We start from the raw sequence: 15,508 nt of genomic DNA on the forward strand, positions 1-15,508 counted from the left end.
TAAGCATTTTTTACATTTGCAAAATGTTAACAGTTCTCTAGGTAGTGTAGAGTTCTTGGCCTGGAGTCAGGAAGCCTCATCTTCAGGAGTTCAAATCTGACCTCAGACACCAGCTATGTGCCCCTGACCAAGTCACTCAGTTTTCTCATCTGTAAATTGACCTGATCAAAAGAAATTTTTCTTTGCCAAGAAAACTCTTAAACAGGGTCCTGAAAAGTTGGATATGACTGAAAGGCCTGACTGAAGTGTGTCAGATAGGATGGGAAGGACTTATTTATTCTCTATCTGCCTCAGTTTCCTCATATTCTGCAAAGAAATAAAAATAGCACCCATCTCTCAGGATTGTTGTGAGGCTCAAATAAGATAATAATTGTAAAGTGCTTAGCCCAGTTCCTGGCATATAGGAAGCACTATAGAAATATTATTTATTATTACTAGTATATATATATATATATATATATATATAAATATGCATATGTGTGTGTGCATAACCAGAATTTTTATTGGCAAAAATTGAAAGAGTTAGATAAATATATAGATCTATAGTGTAATTTCTGGTGTCAGCTTAGGGCATGGTATCAGTTACTTGGGAATAAGCATATGTTTCCTCAGAAGGGTGATGCTTGATTTGAGCTTTCTTTGAGCATCTCAGCCACATGAGGCAAGCTTTGCATAGACAGAGTGGTGGGAAATGGAATTTCTTGAATGAACAACAAGTAGGCCAGTCTATCAGGAATATGGAACATGTAAGGAGAGTAAGTCCACTAAGCATGGAAATGCAATTTGGATCCTGGAGATTCTATATTTTTTTAAGTCCAGAGGCATTTTTGTTTTTGTTTTATCCTAAAGGGAATAAAGAAACATTGATGCTCTTTGAATGGAGGAGTGGCCTACTCATTAGAAATATCAATTAGAGAGTACTGTTTAGGATAGATTAAAAAAAGAGGAAAATTGAGAGCAAGAGGACAAGTTAAGAGGATACTACAACAGTTCAAGGGACAATTGATAAGGGACTGTATTAGGATGGTGGCCATGAGTGTGGAGAAGGGAGCAAATCTGGGAAATATTACCCAGTTGAAACTCATGAGACTCAGTGACTGATTGCATTTTTGTAAGTGAAGGGAAGAGAAGAGTTGAGAATAGTTCAAATATTGCAGTTCTGGATGACTGGAAAGACAGTGGTACTCGATATGGGGAAGTTATTAAGAGTAGAGGATTTGGGAAGATGATTATGAGTCCTGTATAGGACACTATGAGCTAGAGGTTTGTGTGGAACATTCTCTTGGAGACATATAATAAGCAAGTCTTGGTAATGTGGTACTGGGGATTAGAAGAGAGAGTGGAACTGCCAAACATATATATACCTAGGATTCATCCTCTAGTAATTCATTGGTGAACTTAGAAAGCTTGGGTCCAGTCCAGTGTTTGAGGAGTGGGGACAGAAACCAGAGTTGGAAAAGGGTAAGGAATTAATGGGGGGTAGGACAGTGGAAGAAAGACTGCAGATAGATTTTTCTGGAGGTTTAGCTATAAGAAGACATGATATAGGACCACATCTTTGAGGACATAGTAAGAGAAAGTGGGAATTTATTTGAAGGCTAGGGGAGGGAGTTCTTAGTATGTCTGTAAATAGGAAGGAATGAGGTGGTGAATAAAATGAGAGAAAATAGGTAAAGAAGATATTAATCAAAAGGTTAAGTTTTTGGAAGAGATGAGATCAGGGGCACAAGTTGAGGCTTTGACATCATTCAAAAAAATAGCCAACTCTTCTATTAGAAGCAAAGGAAGAGGAAACAAGGGATGATGTTGAAGCCATTTGAAGTGTAGAGTTCTTAGAAAGAAAATGCAACCTTAGATGAGTGGCCTCAATTTTTTTTCATTGGTGAATATTTGGTGAGATCTTCTTATGGAAGACCCAGGAGAAAATGGGGTAAGATGCTTGAGGTGAAAAGATTTAGAATAGACTTTCTGGGGAATGTAATATAGAATAGGGTCTGTTGGGGAAGAATTAAGAACTGACAAGCAAAGTGAGGGTCCAGATGATATGACATATCACTGATTAAAGAAATATCCCTAAAGCATAGCTATTCCTAAGCACAGATCTCATCACATCACTGCTCTGTTCAAGAAGTATCAGGAACTACCTATTGCCTTAAGGATAAAATACCAACTCCTTTACCTGGCATGTAAAAACCTTCACAATCTGGCTTAAGGCTGTCTTTTCAGAATAATTTTACATTACTCCTCTTCATTCACTCTGAGTTTTAGCCAAATTGATCTTCCCTGTTCATGCCATTTAATTGCTCTGTATTTATATTTTTACACAGCCTAACATCTATTCCTAGGATTCTTTGCCTTTTCCCCTTTGTCTCTGAGAACTCTTTAGTTCTCTTCAACATTCATCTCTGGTGCCCTTCCCTTAAGATGCATGTCCTGAGTTGTCAAGTTGGTATACCTTCTCCACTTATCTAATATAATCCCTTGGTTTTTATTGTGTGTGTATACATTTCTGTCTCATGTATTTACTTATCTGGGCACATCACATATCCCAAATCATCCCTAAAGGATCATAAGCTAATGGAGAGCAGGGACTTCTCCCTTTTGTCTTTTGATCTCCATGGCCTAGTATGATGCCTGGCAGGTGCTGAGTAAATTTCTGTTGATTTATTAATAGTCATAAATTTTTAGTGAATGTGGTTGGCATGGTTATGTGACTTCCTCCATCAGCATCATTCAGCAACACATAAGAAGAAATGGAGAAGGCAGATTGTGAGAGTTATCTAGATTCAGAACTCAGAAAAGGATGAGTGAGGATAAGTCAAGGGGGCAAGAGACTCAAAGGTAGAGAGCAGTATAAAACAGAAATGGATAATCAGCCAAGATTTTGAATGAAATAATATTATTATAGAAAAAGAACAATGGTCTACAAATGCAGGGAGGAGTGCAATTAATAGTAGTTATAAGAAGAATGAAGAATTGATTTTGGAGCAATGCAGTACAAGGAGATGTAGAAGACTTAGAGATTATGATTAGTACCAATGACTTATTAAGTACCTACTGTGTCCCAGTCACTGTGTACATTGCTGGAAATTAAAAACAAAAGACAATAATGAAAGAGGCCATGTACTCAAGGAGTATAGATTCCATTAGGAAAGCAATATGTATGCACATAATTAATATAATTTATACAGTTAGAAGGTAGAAATATTATGCATGGGGAAGAAATTAAAAATGGATAACTTTTGATTGAGGAGATATCAACATCTAGACAATCTGGAAAGGACCCTTGGAAGAATATCAAAGTTATGAACTTAGAAATTAGAACTCTGTGGGTAAGATAAAGGGGTATGATGATCACTGGCGGAGGGGTGGCAATGTTGATCATGGAAGCTGGAGAACTGCTGGACAACCTTGGAAACAAGAGTATTTAAAGGGGGCATTAACATGGCAATTTAAGTACCCAAGTACAAGTTTAAAGGTTGAAGTGAAAAGGAATATTCCATGAGCCAGGTAGTAGATTCCTTCAGAAAGGAGAAAATGATCTAAGGGAAGGAGCTACCAGGATCATCAGAAGGGGAAGGGGAATGGGGCACTTATATAATATCTACTATGTGGCAGGCACTGTGCTAAGTAAGTGCTTTATTCATATATACATATATATGTACTATATATACATATATGTAAATATATATAATATATATATATTATATATATATATATTTGATCCTGATAACAACTCTTCTTATTTGAGAGGAGATCTTGGAGAAGAGAGGAGAGGGAGGGGAGAGAATGGGATGGGAGAGGAGGTTTTATTTGATCCTGATAACAATTCTTTGAGACAGGTGTTATTTTTATCCCTTGCACAATTGCAAAAACTGAGGCAAACAAGTTAACATTCAGTGTCACACAATTAGTAAGGTCTGATTTGACCTTAGGTCTTCCTGACTTGAGGGGCAGCAGTGCTCTCTCCATTGAACTACCAACTGCCTCTCTAAGAAGAGATTGGCTGAGCCATGATGGTAGGGGGAGGAAGAGTTAATAAGGAGTAGGAAGCAAGTCTTTTCCTCATCCTGCCCCATTGTGTTTGAGGCATAAGTAAAGGTAATTACATTACTGGATGGCATCTTAGGTTTCCATGATTTCAAGAAGATGAAAACAAGAGGTCTAATATATAGGATGATTTATTTATAGTTTGCCCCCATAGGGCATTTTAGGAAGGGAATAAAAAGTGAGAGAGGACTAATATATGAGAATATAAGGAAGTAAATGATGATAGCCAAAGATGGGACCATGTACCAAGGTTACTTTTTCTAAATTATGGGGAATATTTACAGGTGACTTCCCTAGAATTCCCAGTAGCAATGATGATCTTGTTTTGATGAGCATTTCTTGAGCAAAAAGTAAAGTCATTTGGAAGGAAGAGGGTATACAGCAGGGCTGATGACAAATCCCTTTTCCTACTTGATGGTCAAAGATTCTGATGGGCCTGAGTTCAAGAACCTGGCTGCCTAAAGAGAGCTAAAGCAGAGTTACTTGCCCTCCAATCATCACAACAGCTCTGTCCCAAAGGTTGTTATAATATTAAAGCCTACACAGAATCTTTGGTCCTAGAACAAGGGACAGTATACAGGGGTCAAATGTGTCATGATATGATATATTTAGAGTTCTAATCATTTCCATATTTTGCCTCTCAAACTTGGCAAACTTTAGAGTGCTGTATAAATGGCAGTTATCTAAATGAACATGTGCACAGGGAGGCTTCATGGGAATCTCAAGTGTTAAAAATTGTCTTTAAAAGCAGAGGAATGTAATCTATGCAAATCCTTTGTAATATCAGAAATATTTATTGTTAAGATCAAAATGGAGTTAATTTGTTTTTATTTTGTGTAATGCATTAACAGCTTCTGAACACTAGGGTATCCTTAATAAAAAAATTTGATCAGAGTTCTTAAGAACCATTTGAGATGGGAAATGAGAAGTGGTATTAGTATCAGCAGCAGCAGCAACAGAAGTAAGTAATAATAGGAAGAATTTTAATTCTCATTTTTTAGAATTAGAAAACTGAGTTACTAAAAAGTATCTTGACCAGTCATATATAGTTTGCTAGTAAGTCTCTGAGATGGGATTTACCAATGCTGGCAGTTATTCCACTAATAGGGAGAGCCATCAGTTTGAATTTCAATAACCTGGGTTTGAATATTGACTGTTCTACTTGCCACTTGTATGGCCTGATTCTACTTGTCAAGTGAGGGGGTTAGACTAGGTGATGTTTAGATTTCAGTTCTAAGACTACCTTCCCAGATCCTAGCACAGCACATAGCACAGGCAAATCAGTGTCCCAGGTTTAAGCCTATTGCATTGGAAGGATCCTTCAAGGTGACCATATCATTATATTTTTTTTACATATGATACAGTTTTTTTTTTTTTAATAAACCCTTACCTTCCATCTTGGAGTCAATTCTGCGTATTGGCTCCACGGTAGAAGAGTGGTAAGGGCTAGGCAATGGGGGTCAAGTGACTTGCCCAGGGTCACACAGCTGGGAAGTGTCTGAGGCCAGATTTGAACCTAGGACCTCCCATCTCTAGGCCTGGCTCTCAATCCACTGAGCTACCCAGCTGTCCCTGATACTGTTTTTTAATGATCATTTTCTGACATTTGTGAACCATTTTCTCTTCCCTCATCTCCCCCCACTTCAAAAAGTCAGGTAATCTGAGTTGTACATATGTTTTTATACAATACCTATGTCCATGTTCATCATGTGATGAAAGAAGATACACATTGCTCACACTAGAGAAAAACTTCATGGAGGAAATAAAGTGAAGAATGGCATGCTTCAATCTGAATTTAGACTCTGTTAGTTCCTTCTATAGCAGTGGGTAGCATCAGCATATTATTTCACCATTTCAAACAAGATAGTTTAGATTTTAGATATAGTATCATATCTAATAATCAGAGGAAACATTTGCAGATTATTTTGAAAATAGGTTTTATTTTACTAAAGCTTCTGGTCATTTAAATATTTGTGAAAATAGTCTGAAAGAATAGGAGAGGTTGTATGTATAGAAAATAAGCCATAGTATTGAGAATCTAAGGGCCTGAGTTCTAGTATTATCTCTACTGTTAAGAAGCATTTTGACCTTGAACAAGTCCCTGAATTTCACTGTTTCTACTTTCTCGTTTTTTAAATGAGAAAACTGGACTCAATGCTCTCTGAAGATTTCATGCAGCCTCTGAAATCTTATAGTTTTATGAGTCTCTGAATAGCTGGAAATATACTGTATCAACAAGATTTCAACCCATTTGACAGGAGAATCCTTTAGGACATGCCATAAGTCTTGATGTTCAAGAGAGATCATCCTAGCCCTCTCCATGGCAGGGAACCTTAATGAGGAGATAACTGAAGGGTTAAAGTTAACTCTACCTGGCAAAACAGAAGGAGCAGATTGTTCTTTAATCACCATTTTTTTAAAAGCCAAAAAAGTGTGCCTGTAAGCACATTAGAACTGGTTTTTCTCTAGGAAAAGCTGTTGGTGACAGGAATAAGGGACAAGAGGAGCTTAGCTTCGCTGGCCTTGGCAAAGGTAATTTGGGGCAGGCTGGTTCATTCCACTCACTTTCCATGCTTCAGTCCCAACAGAAATGAAATGTTTCATCTTGGAGTCTTTGCAGCAGGGCAGTAAATGACCGGCTGTTTGGCTGTCATTTATACACTGGAATTAATAAGAGGAGAAAACACACACACACACACACAGGCTCTCACACGTGCACAGAACATAGCACATGCTAGAAGCTCCGATTCTCCCGGCCCCCTCAAATCTTTATCGTGGCGATTGTCTGCTTGGAAGATTGCATTTGGGTCGCTCAGACACCTGTTTGTACCCATCCTGGCTCCCTCCCTGCCTCTGGGGTGGCTAGTTTACCTGTGAGTCTGTGTTGTCTCCCAATCTGCTCTCATCAGTCACAGCTCCACCCCCTCCAACTATCCCCCCACCCCCTTCCCACTCCCTCCCAGGAACTGGCTGCCTGCAGAGGCAAAGAGAACCAAGGAGTTAAATAGCCGGAACCCAGAAGCAGAAGGTGAGCTGTCTGCTGTCCGAGTTGACTGCGGCTTCTTTTCATGCTGACACGCATGTAGTTGGTGGTGACAGTGCTAAGGAACTGCAGACAGCCACTTAGCAGACTGGATGTGAGCTGGATGCAAAGCTAGCTCACCCCGGACCTCCTGCTGCTGGCAGTATGTAAATATACCTGCAGACCGGCCAGAAGACAGGCTTGGTGGGGTGGTGGGTTTAGGATTTCTCTCCTTCCCTTCTTTCCTTTAGCTTAAGCAGCATGAGAGCAACTGAACAGGCAACAGCCTAGAAGTGAGCTCTCCATCGCCGTGAGATTTGTATTGAAGCTGAGGGTGGGAGGGTTAAGTTCGTCTCGCAGCAGATTTCATCCGGAATTCCTTTCCATCAAGTACTATGTTCGCCTCTATCTGGTATGCCAAGAAGCTGGGTCGCAGGTTCGTGCATAACGCCCGGAAAGCGAAAATAGAGAAGGTATGGTATGAGTGGGAATGGGCTTTAATACCTCGGCTCCCAACTGCTTGCTGGGTTCCGAATGGAAGCCCTAATTATGTTCGCCCCGCTGCTCCCAGCCTTGATTAGCCACTGATTATAACCTGTACTGGTTCTGGTTCCTGCCAGGACAGCTAACCTTCAGAGTGACGATTGGTGGTAGGGGATTGCTGGTCATCTATGCATTCCCACCTTAGTTCCTGAAGCTATCAGTTGACAGAGCATCTGTCCCAAAGTCTTTCTGGTCCCTAAATTACAGAAAATAAATAGCTGTCCAGCTCCTGTTTCTACTGGTCCCGAGGTCTGGAGCAAACTTGTTGCAATGCTGCATTATCTTTATTACTATGATGTTAAATCATGAAATAGCATTTTGGATATCTTGGGCTTTTCATCTTTTAAGTAGTCATGCAAATATCAGCTCAAGTTGAGTGACTGCTAGAATCTGCCATCAGTGACCTGTGCAAAATCTTGTGAGCTGAGGGTAGGAGTAGGAGAGGTTTTCTTTTCTTTCTTTTTTTTCTTTTTAATCGTTTCTGAATTAGTGTTAAAAATGGTCAACAATTATAATTGCCATTGGCAGATTCTCCATTTCTTTAGTGAGGGGGCATTTTATGATGGCTTTGTGATTTAATTTGACCAGTTGTTTACAGAGAGTCTTTGGCAGACACCTCCTCATTTGTCCTTTCTCTGTGAAATGGAAATTACTTCTAAGACCAAGGAAAGTGTACAAACTTGGGCAAGGACAAGTTGATTGTCTGGCTTACTAGTTGAGTTTCATGATGCATTATTACCAAACAGATACAGGTTAAGGATTCAGCTCCCAATTCAAAAAGCACCATTAAGGAAACTTTCAAAGATGATAGGAGGTTGGGAAATTAAGTTTATGGAACCTAGAGTTCCTTTCTGCCTCAGTGGAATTGTATGAAAACAGATTTCTAGTCAGGATATAGTTTCCCTGTTGTGGAATAGTTCTCATCACAAAGGTCAATCTCCCTTCACATTCGCTTCATGGTGACTTAGTGTAAAGGCTATTGGCAGATAAAGTAAGAAAAAAAAATGATAGACTAAGATTGTAAGGGGAAGTAAGATGTAGATACTGGAGGAATTCAGTATTTGAGATTAGAGGTTTTAAAAATGCCCAGCTTTGAACATTCTCAAGTTTAATACAAGAGAAAAATTCAAAAATCTAAGTTTTTAATCACTTAGGGGAGTGGGGCTATGTTCCTCTTGCTGTGTGCTTCCCTGATGGCATTAAAATTTTACATCACTTAAAAACTAAGCCATAATAAACTAAAACCAGTCTCTTTTTTTCTCCTCTATAGGGGGAAAATTATAAGAAATATTTTAGGGAAAGTGTCTTCTACCCTAGAAAATTATAGGTTGTATGAATAAGAGAACTGTCAGACTACTCGAATAGCTGTTAAAATCATGGTAAGAAAATGCCTAGTGCCAAATCAGTATGTGAAGAAAAGTTGAGCTGTCCAGTTCTGTTTATTTCAGGTTTAGGCTCAACTGTTAGGAAAAGTGGCCCTGTGGGATTCAGTGTATGCAGCCTAAGAGGCTGCTGGCCAATAAAGAGGGGGAGGTATATTTGATTCATAAGCCAGTTAGGACTTAGTCATTTTCCTTCCATTCTCTCAGTGACCAGTGTATTAGACAGACACAGAGAAAACAAGTTTTCTGCCATATCCTTTGAAAGGGACTTGAAGTCTTTATATCTCATAGACAATGATTAATTTTAAAAACCTATGAAGAGAAATCCTTCTGACACTGGGGAACTAGTTTTACTCTCCGAGTTTCAGAAATGAAAGGGGATAATATTGAATTCAATCACCTGAATGGTAACAGTTTTTAAAGTCTATTTGGAAACATTACTTGTGACCTATATGAAAATAGCAGGACCTCAATTATTGAACTGAATCTATACAATACAGTGCATTGAATAAATTAGTTTATTTTCTTCTCTTTGTATAAACCAGTATGTGTGATTTAAACAAGTGGCTGCTAATTAATATTTGGGGTAATCTTCTACAAGTGATATATTTTAAACAAACAGTCAATCATAAGATCCTATTGAACTGAATTATTTGCAATATATTCAAAGTGTTTCTGTAGCCCCCAAATCCCATTAAATTGCAATCAAGGGAAAAAAGTGAAGAGCAACTGATGGTATGTAGTTATGCTTTAAAAAGCCAATGAAAATATTTTCCATGATTGGAATGGATGCATAAAGGTAGCAATGATTAATCAATTTGATTTGAGAGAAAATGACCAATCAATGAGCTTGACTGTGGGAGAGCCTGAGATTCCCTCACATTATGTATATTGCTTCTCCTTTTTTCCAATTTGAATGATGGTTGGTGATTGTGATTTTGTATTTCAGAGTCCTCTATAAATCTCTGCTTCTTGTTACAGTAAGTAAGCTAGTTTATTTCCTCCCGGTCTAATAAAATGAAATGGGATCTATCACAAGTCAGAGATCCTTTTTTTAGCACTCAGGTGTGCTTTGAAGAGTATTTTCTTCAGGGCTTGGGTGACTTGAGAAGCTAATTAGGAGTGAATAAGCCTGAATAAACCCCCTAAACATTAAACAGTGCTTGGTTCATGGATGGTTGGCCTGGTACACCCCTACTCTCAGAACCAGTAGGAATTGACAGCCTCATAAGAGGTTGTCTCTAAGGCTCTTTTTCATGGGCTTGTCATTTCTCCTCCCACCTGCCATGTCTGATTAGGGCATGCCATTCATTCTTATTCTGACACCATCTAGGAACTTGGGTGGAAGACTGAGACTATTTCCCATAGCACTGAAAAGAAGAGGGTACTAATAACATTTGTGCTACCCTGAAAGATGGAAATGACTGAGATTGGCAGTTAGTAAGAAGCAATACTTTGTAAGAATAGTTAGATAAACCCAACAGTACACTCATTTTCCAACAGGAACCTGGTTGAACCTTAAAGTCCATATATCTCTCTTGCTGCAGTGGTACCTAGGGATCATTTCTCCTACAGTGTCTGAATTCTGAACCACCTACTGCAGGTCACCACAACTGTGCCCCAAATCATCTCTTCTCTACTGAATTTGACCTTAAAAGTTGATTTAAGGGAAATTTTCACATTGCTAGAACTGGACATATTTTATAATATTTGCTTCAGACAGCATAATTAGTAGTTTTGGTTCTGCCAAGCCACTATTTGTCTTGATTTAGAATCCTCTCATTGTCCAAGCTAGTGATCATGTGATCTAACCCCCTACTTCTCTCAGAATTGTAACTGACTTCACTGTGCATATTGCCTGTCCTGTCTAATTGTCAGAGACCAGACAATCCAAATTTTGAACAAAACAAAAAGGGAAATAGATCATCTTCTTGGATTCCTATTGAGAGTCAAAGAGTGAGAATCAGTTGAAGAAGCTAGAAAGCTACAATGATATCACTCTAACCGGAAAGGTGACTTTGCTGCCAATAGCTTATTTCTATAGTAACAGACATGTCTCTCATCAAAGGGCATTTAAATGCTTTACAATTGTGCATACATTCCTTTTTTTCCTAGCATGAGTCAAGGATGTTAGATGATTCACAATTCTCTTTTTCTAAAAAGCAAAGTCCTCTATTATTTCGCCTTTAGAAGATTTATTTCATGCTCCTAAGTTAAGTGAGGGAAACAGTATAGAGTGTGAATTCAGCCTTCCTTAAAGCATTATCTGAGAGCTCTGTCTCAATAGCTCTGATGGGGTGTGAATCTTCCATTTACACATTGTTTTTAGTCTTGTGTCTGGAAAAGTCTGTCTTTAGGGCTTGTTTTCCAGACACCTATTTTAATAGCTCAATTTAGTCAATATCTAGGTGTATTAATAAAAAAAAAATAGAAGAAAGCTGTCTGAAAATGTGCTCAGATAGATAAATTGGAAGTACATTTTCTGATGGAACAATAGAATGCACCAGTGATAAGGTCCTTGAAAACTCCCCCTTCACTCCTCCTTCACTTCCCCTATCAGCTATCTGCTGCATTGTTTTGTTGTGTGGTTTTTAAACCTGACTGCCTACATAGTAGATGAATTTACACTGCTTCCCCAGCTAGAAGGGATCTCTCCCTTATTGGACTTCAAAGCATTTTGTATTCTTCTTAGGCATGTAGGTATAATTGGTATTCAAGTAGCCAAAAAGAATTTATTAGAACTTACTATTCCAAGGAGTGTACTAAACTATGGAGTCACAAAGAGAGGCAAGAAACAAAACAAAATAAACATAAAAACAAATATCCCCTTTCACCCTCTTCACCTCCCTACCCTCCATCCTCAAATCCTAGCTCTACTATGGTCCTTGATCTCAGGAAGTTTGCATTCTAATGGGTGAGATGACATGACATTTGAATAGCTAGATACTAAAAGATATCAACAATGGAAATGAAAATTATTCTTATAAGAGAGGCATTATGGGCAGAGATTGGAAGGCATCGTGGAAAGATCTCCCTAGGAAGGTAGAATTTCAGCTTGAGTTTTGAAGTGGATAGAGTAGTAGGCTTGGCCATGTTCTTTGTAGTGGCAAAAATTTGGAAAATGAGGGGGTGTCCATTGATTGGAGAATGGCTGAACAAATTGTAGTATCTGATGGTGATGGAATACTATTGTGTTGAATGGACTGATGAACTGGAGGAATTCTATGTGAACTGTAAAGACCTCTAGGAACTGATGCAGAGTGAAAAGAGCAGAACTAGTAGAACATTGTACACAGAGACTGATACACTGTGGCACAATCGAAGGTAACAGACTTTTCTACTAAAAGCAATGCAATGATCCAGGACAATTCTGAGGAACTTATGAGAAAGAACACTATTGACATCCAGAGAAAGATTTGTGGGAGCAGAAACACAGGAAAAAAACTATGATTGATCACATGGTTTGATAGGGATATGATTGGGGATGTAGACTCTAAATAATCACTCTATTGCAAATATGAATACATGGAAATAGGTTTTGAACAATGATACATGTATAACCCAGTGGAATTGTTGGTCAGCTCAGGGAGGGGGGAAAGGAAAGGGAGAAGAACATGGATCATGTAACCATATTAGAAAAACATTCTAAATCAATCAATCAATTGATTAATTAATTAATTATTTTTTTAAAAAGAGTAATAGGCTTGGAATTAGGAGGCTCATCTTCATGAATTAAAATCTGGCTCTAGTCACTTACTAGATGTGTGATCCTAGACAAGTCACTTTACAATATTGACCTCAGTTTTTATCTGTAAAAAGAACTGGAAAAAGAAATTGCAAATCATTCAAATATTCTTGCCAAGAAAGCCTCAGAGGGAGACAGGAAGAATTGGACACAACTAGAAATGACTAAACAATGGAAACTAAAAAGCGGGGTGGGGGGAAGGGAAACATTCCATGTCTTGTGGGAATAGTGAGTGAAAAGGCATAGAGGTGGATATTGAAATAGTAAGGGGGGAAAGCATAATATGACTGAAAATGTAGGAAGGGGCTGGCTTATGAAAGGCTTTAAATTCCAAGCAGAGAATTATACGTTTGATCCTAGATGTATCAGGTAGCCACTGGGATTTGTTGAGTTGGGGAGGGGTATGACATGGTCAGATCTTCACTTTGGGCATATCAGATTGACAGTGGGGCATGGGTTGTATTGGGGAGAAAAAAGATAGCTGTCTGATTTTCCCCAAAATATCATAGGCTTTCTTCTGATGTAGAGACTGACTTATGTATCTTTGTATTGAGTCCCTTTCTTAGTCCTTTGTATACAGTAGGTGCAAAGAAAGTCTTTGGTGAATTGAATTTCCCCCAGTGATGTTCCTGGCTCCTAAGAATGACAGTAACTTGTGTAACTCTTTAAGATTTGGAACACACTTTTCTTGTGCCAAAACAGGAAGCACAAACATGATAATTCCTATTTTACAGAAGAAGAAAATGAGGTTCTTAGGAGTTACAGGACTTGCTATCCATCATATAGTTATTGAAAGTATTTTAGATGAGTTTCAAATAGAGGTCTCCTGACTCGAAATCCAATAATCTTTCTATGAACCTATACTAAATTAGACTGCCTCATCAGAGGCACTTAATGTTTGTGGAATGAATGAATTGAAAATAATATGCATCAGCCCATAGACGCAATAGTGTCTTAGGACAGATATGACCTACATATATATATATATATATATATATATACATATACATATATATATACATATATATATATATATATATATATATATATACTGTGTATTGGCTCCAAGGCAGAAGAGTGGTAAGGGCTAGGCAATGGGGGTCAAGTGACTTGCCCAGGTTCACACAGCTGGGAAGTGGCTGAAGCCGGATTTGAACCTAGGACCTCCCACCTCTAGGCTTGGCTCTCAATCCACTGAGCTACCCAGCCGCCCAATCCAAGGTCTACACAGGTTTCTTATATATTTATTTGTAACACCAAAGTAATGTTGCTAAAGAGTGCAGAGGTAGCCAGGTGTTCAAATGAATAGGATCATGGACCTGAAGTCTGGAAGGACCTGTGTGATCATGGCCAAGTCACTTAGCCTCACCTGCCTCAGTTTTCTTAACTGCAAAATGAGGATCAGAATAACATCTATTTGTAAAACACTATACAGTGACCAGAATCTAATAGGCAATTAAATATTCATTTGTTTTCTTTCATTTCTCTTTTGGAGACAGATCCTCAACCCCATTGTGAAGAGAAATTTTTTTAAAAAATTAGTTTTTGAGTTAACAATGAAGGAGAGATTCGTCATTAGTCCCGATCTCAGCAAACTTGGTTTTGGTCCCCAATCAACCATGAGAGCATTTGCACCTTGCTTTATCTATCTTTCTGTTGTTTGGAATATCAAATGAATATGTAAAAGGCTTAGGAAAACTAAAAATCATTATACAAATATAAACTTGCTCTCAAATTATTGTATTATAATATAAGTAAATATGGCACTGACTTTCATAAATAAAGGTAGACTGTTATATTCAGGAAGGGATCTTTCTACTTCATGAACCATTGATTTCTCTCAGCTAGTCATATGTCCTTTTGTGGATTTCACAAGGTAAGTGAATGTAGATTAAGAGCAGTAGGTGTGAATGAGCAAAGGGATTAACATTCACTTCATGTCTATAGATTGTTTGGCTTAAGAGAAGGCTGAGGAGGGGTCAGCTAGGTGACTCAGTGAGTTCAGAGCCAGGCCTAGAGACAGGAGGTCTTCAGTTCAAATCTGACCTCAAGATATTTCCTAGCTGGATGACCCTGGGGAAGTCATTTAATCATCACTGCCTAACCCTTATAGCTCTTCTGTATTGGAACCAATACATATTATTGATTCTAAGATGGAAAGTAAGAGTTTAAAGAGACAGAGAGGCAGAGAGAGACAGAAAGAGAAAGAAATAGGAAGAGAAAATGACAGACAGACAGACAGATGGACAGAGACAGAGACAGAGAGACTCAGGAGGTACCTGACATGGAGGCATCTTGTTCCATAGAGTTGGAACCAGTCAGAGCAACAGATGCAAAGAAGAATCAGTTGACAGAGTCTAGGAAGGCAATATGAGTGGTTTTGTACTCCATTATCCAGCCCTCCAAGGAGAGAAGAAAGGAGGCTGAGGGAGGTGGTATCAATGAAGGCATGAGTTAGCAGCATGATGGTGAGTTTAGAAGTGATGAGCTTATCCGGGGAGTGACCTCTCTTTCTATGGTATTGAAATTAGGCAGGGCAGCAGATGGGAAGTGAAGTGAGTCCAAATTTATCTATATTTTTCTTTATGCATATGCATAAGCTCTACACATATCTATATGTGTATGTATAAATGCAGGGTGTCCCAAAAGTTTCAGTGCATTCTTAAACTACTGGAGCTTAAAATTGCACTTAAAACTGAAAATCTTGAACAAGTAAGTTCTTCCTATGCATGTACGTCATAGATCTAGAGCTGGAAGAGACTTTGG

At 38.5% G+C, this 15,508-nt stretch overlaps 1 protein-coding gene across 22 annotated transcripts in view; it reads left to right on the forward strand.

Moving 5' to 3' along the window:
- The window catches only part of DLG2 (discs large MAGUK scaffold protein 2), a 2,177,398-nt gene that overhangs the window by 933,813 nt on the left and 1,228,077 nt on the right, over positions 1–15,508 (forward strand). Inside the window, exon 1 of one of the 22 annotated variants that reach the window (XM_056825194.1) lies at positions 6,689–7,545. The exons of the other annotated variants lie outside the window; for them this stretch is intronic. Within the exon in view, the coding sequence (XP_056681172.1) occupies positions 7,468–7,545 (78 nt within the window). The 5' untranslated portion in view covers positions 6,689–7,467. Of the gene's footprint in view, positions 1–6,688; positions 7,546–15,508 lie in introns of those variants that run through there. 22 annotated transcript variants of the gene reach the window in all.

This window comes from Monodelphis domestica, chromosome 4 (genome assembly GCF_027887165.1).
Source record: "Monodelphis domestica isolate mMonDom1 chromosome 4, mMonDom1.pri, whole genome shotgun sequence".
NCBI classification, from domain to species: Eukaryota; Metazoa; Chordata; class Mammalia; order Didelphimorphia; family Didelphidae; genus Monodelphis; species Monodelphis domestica.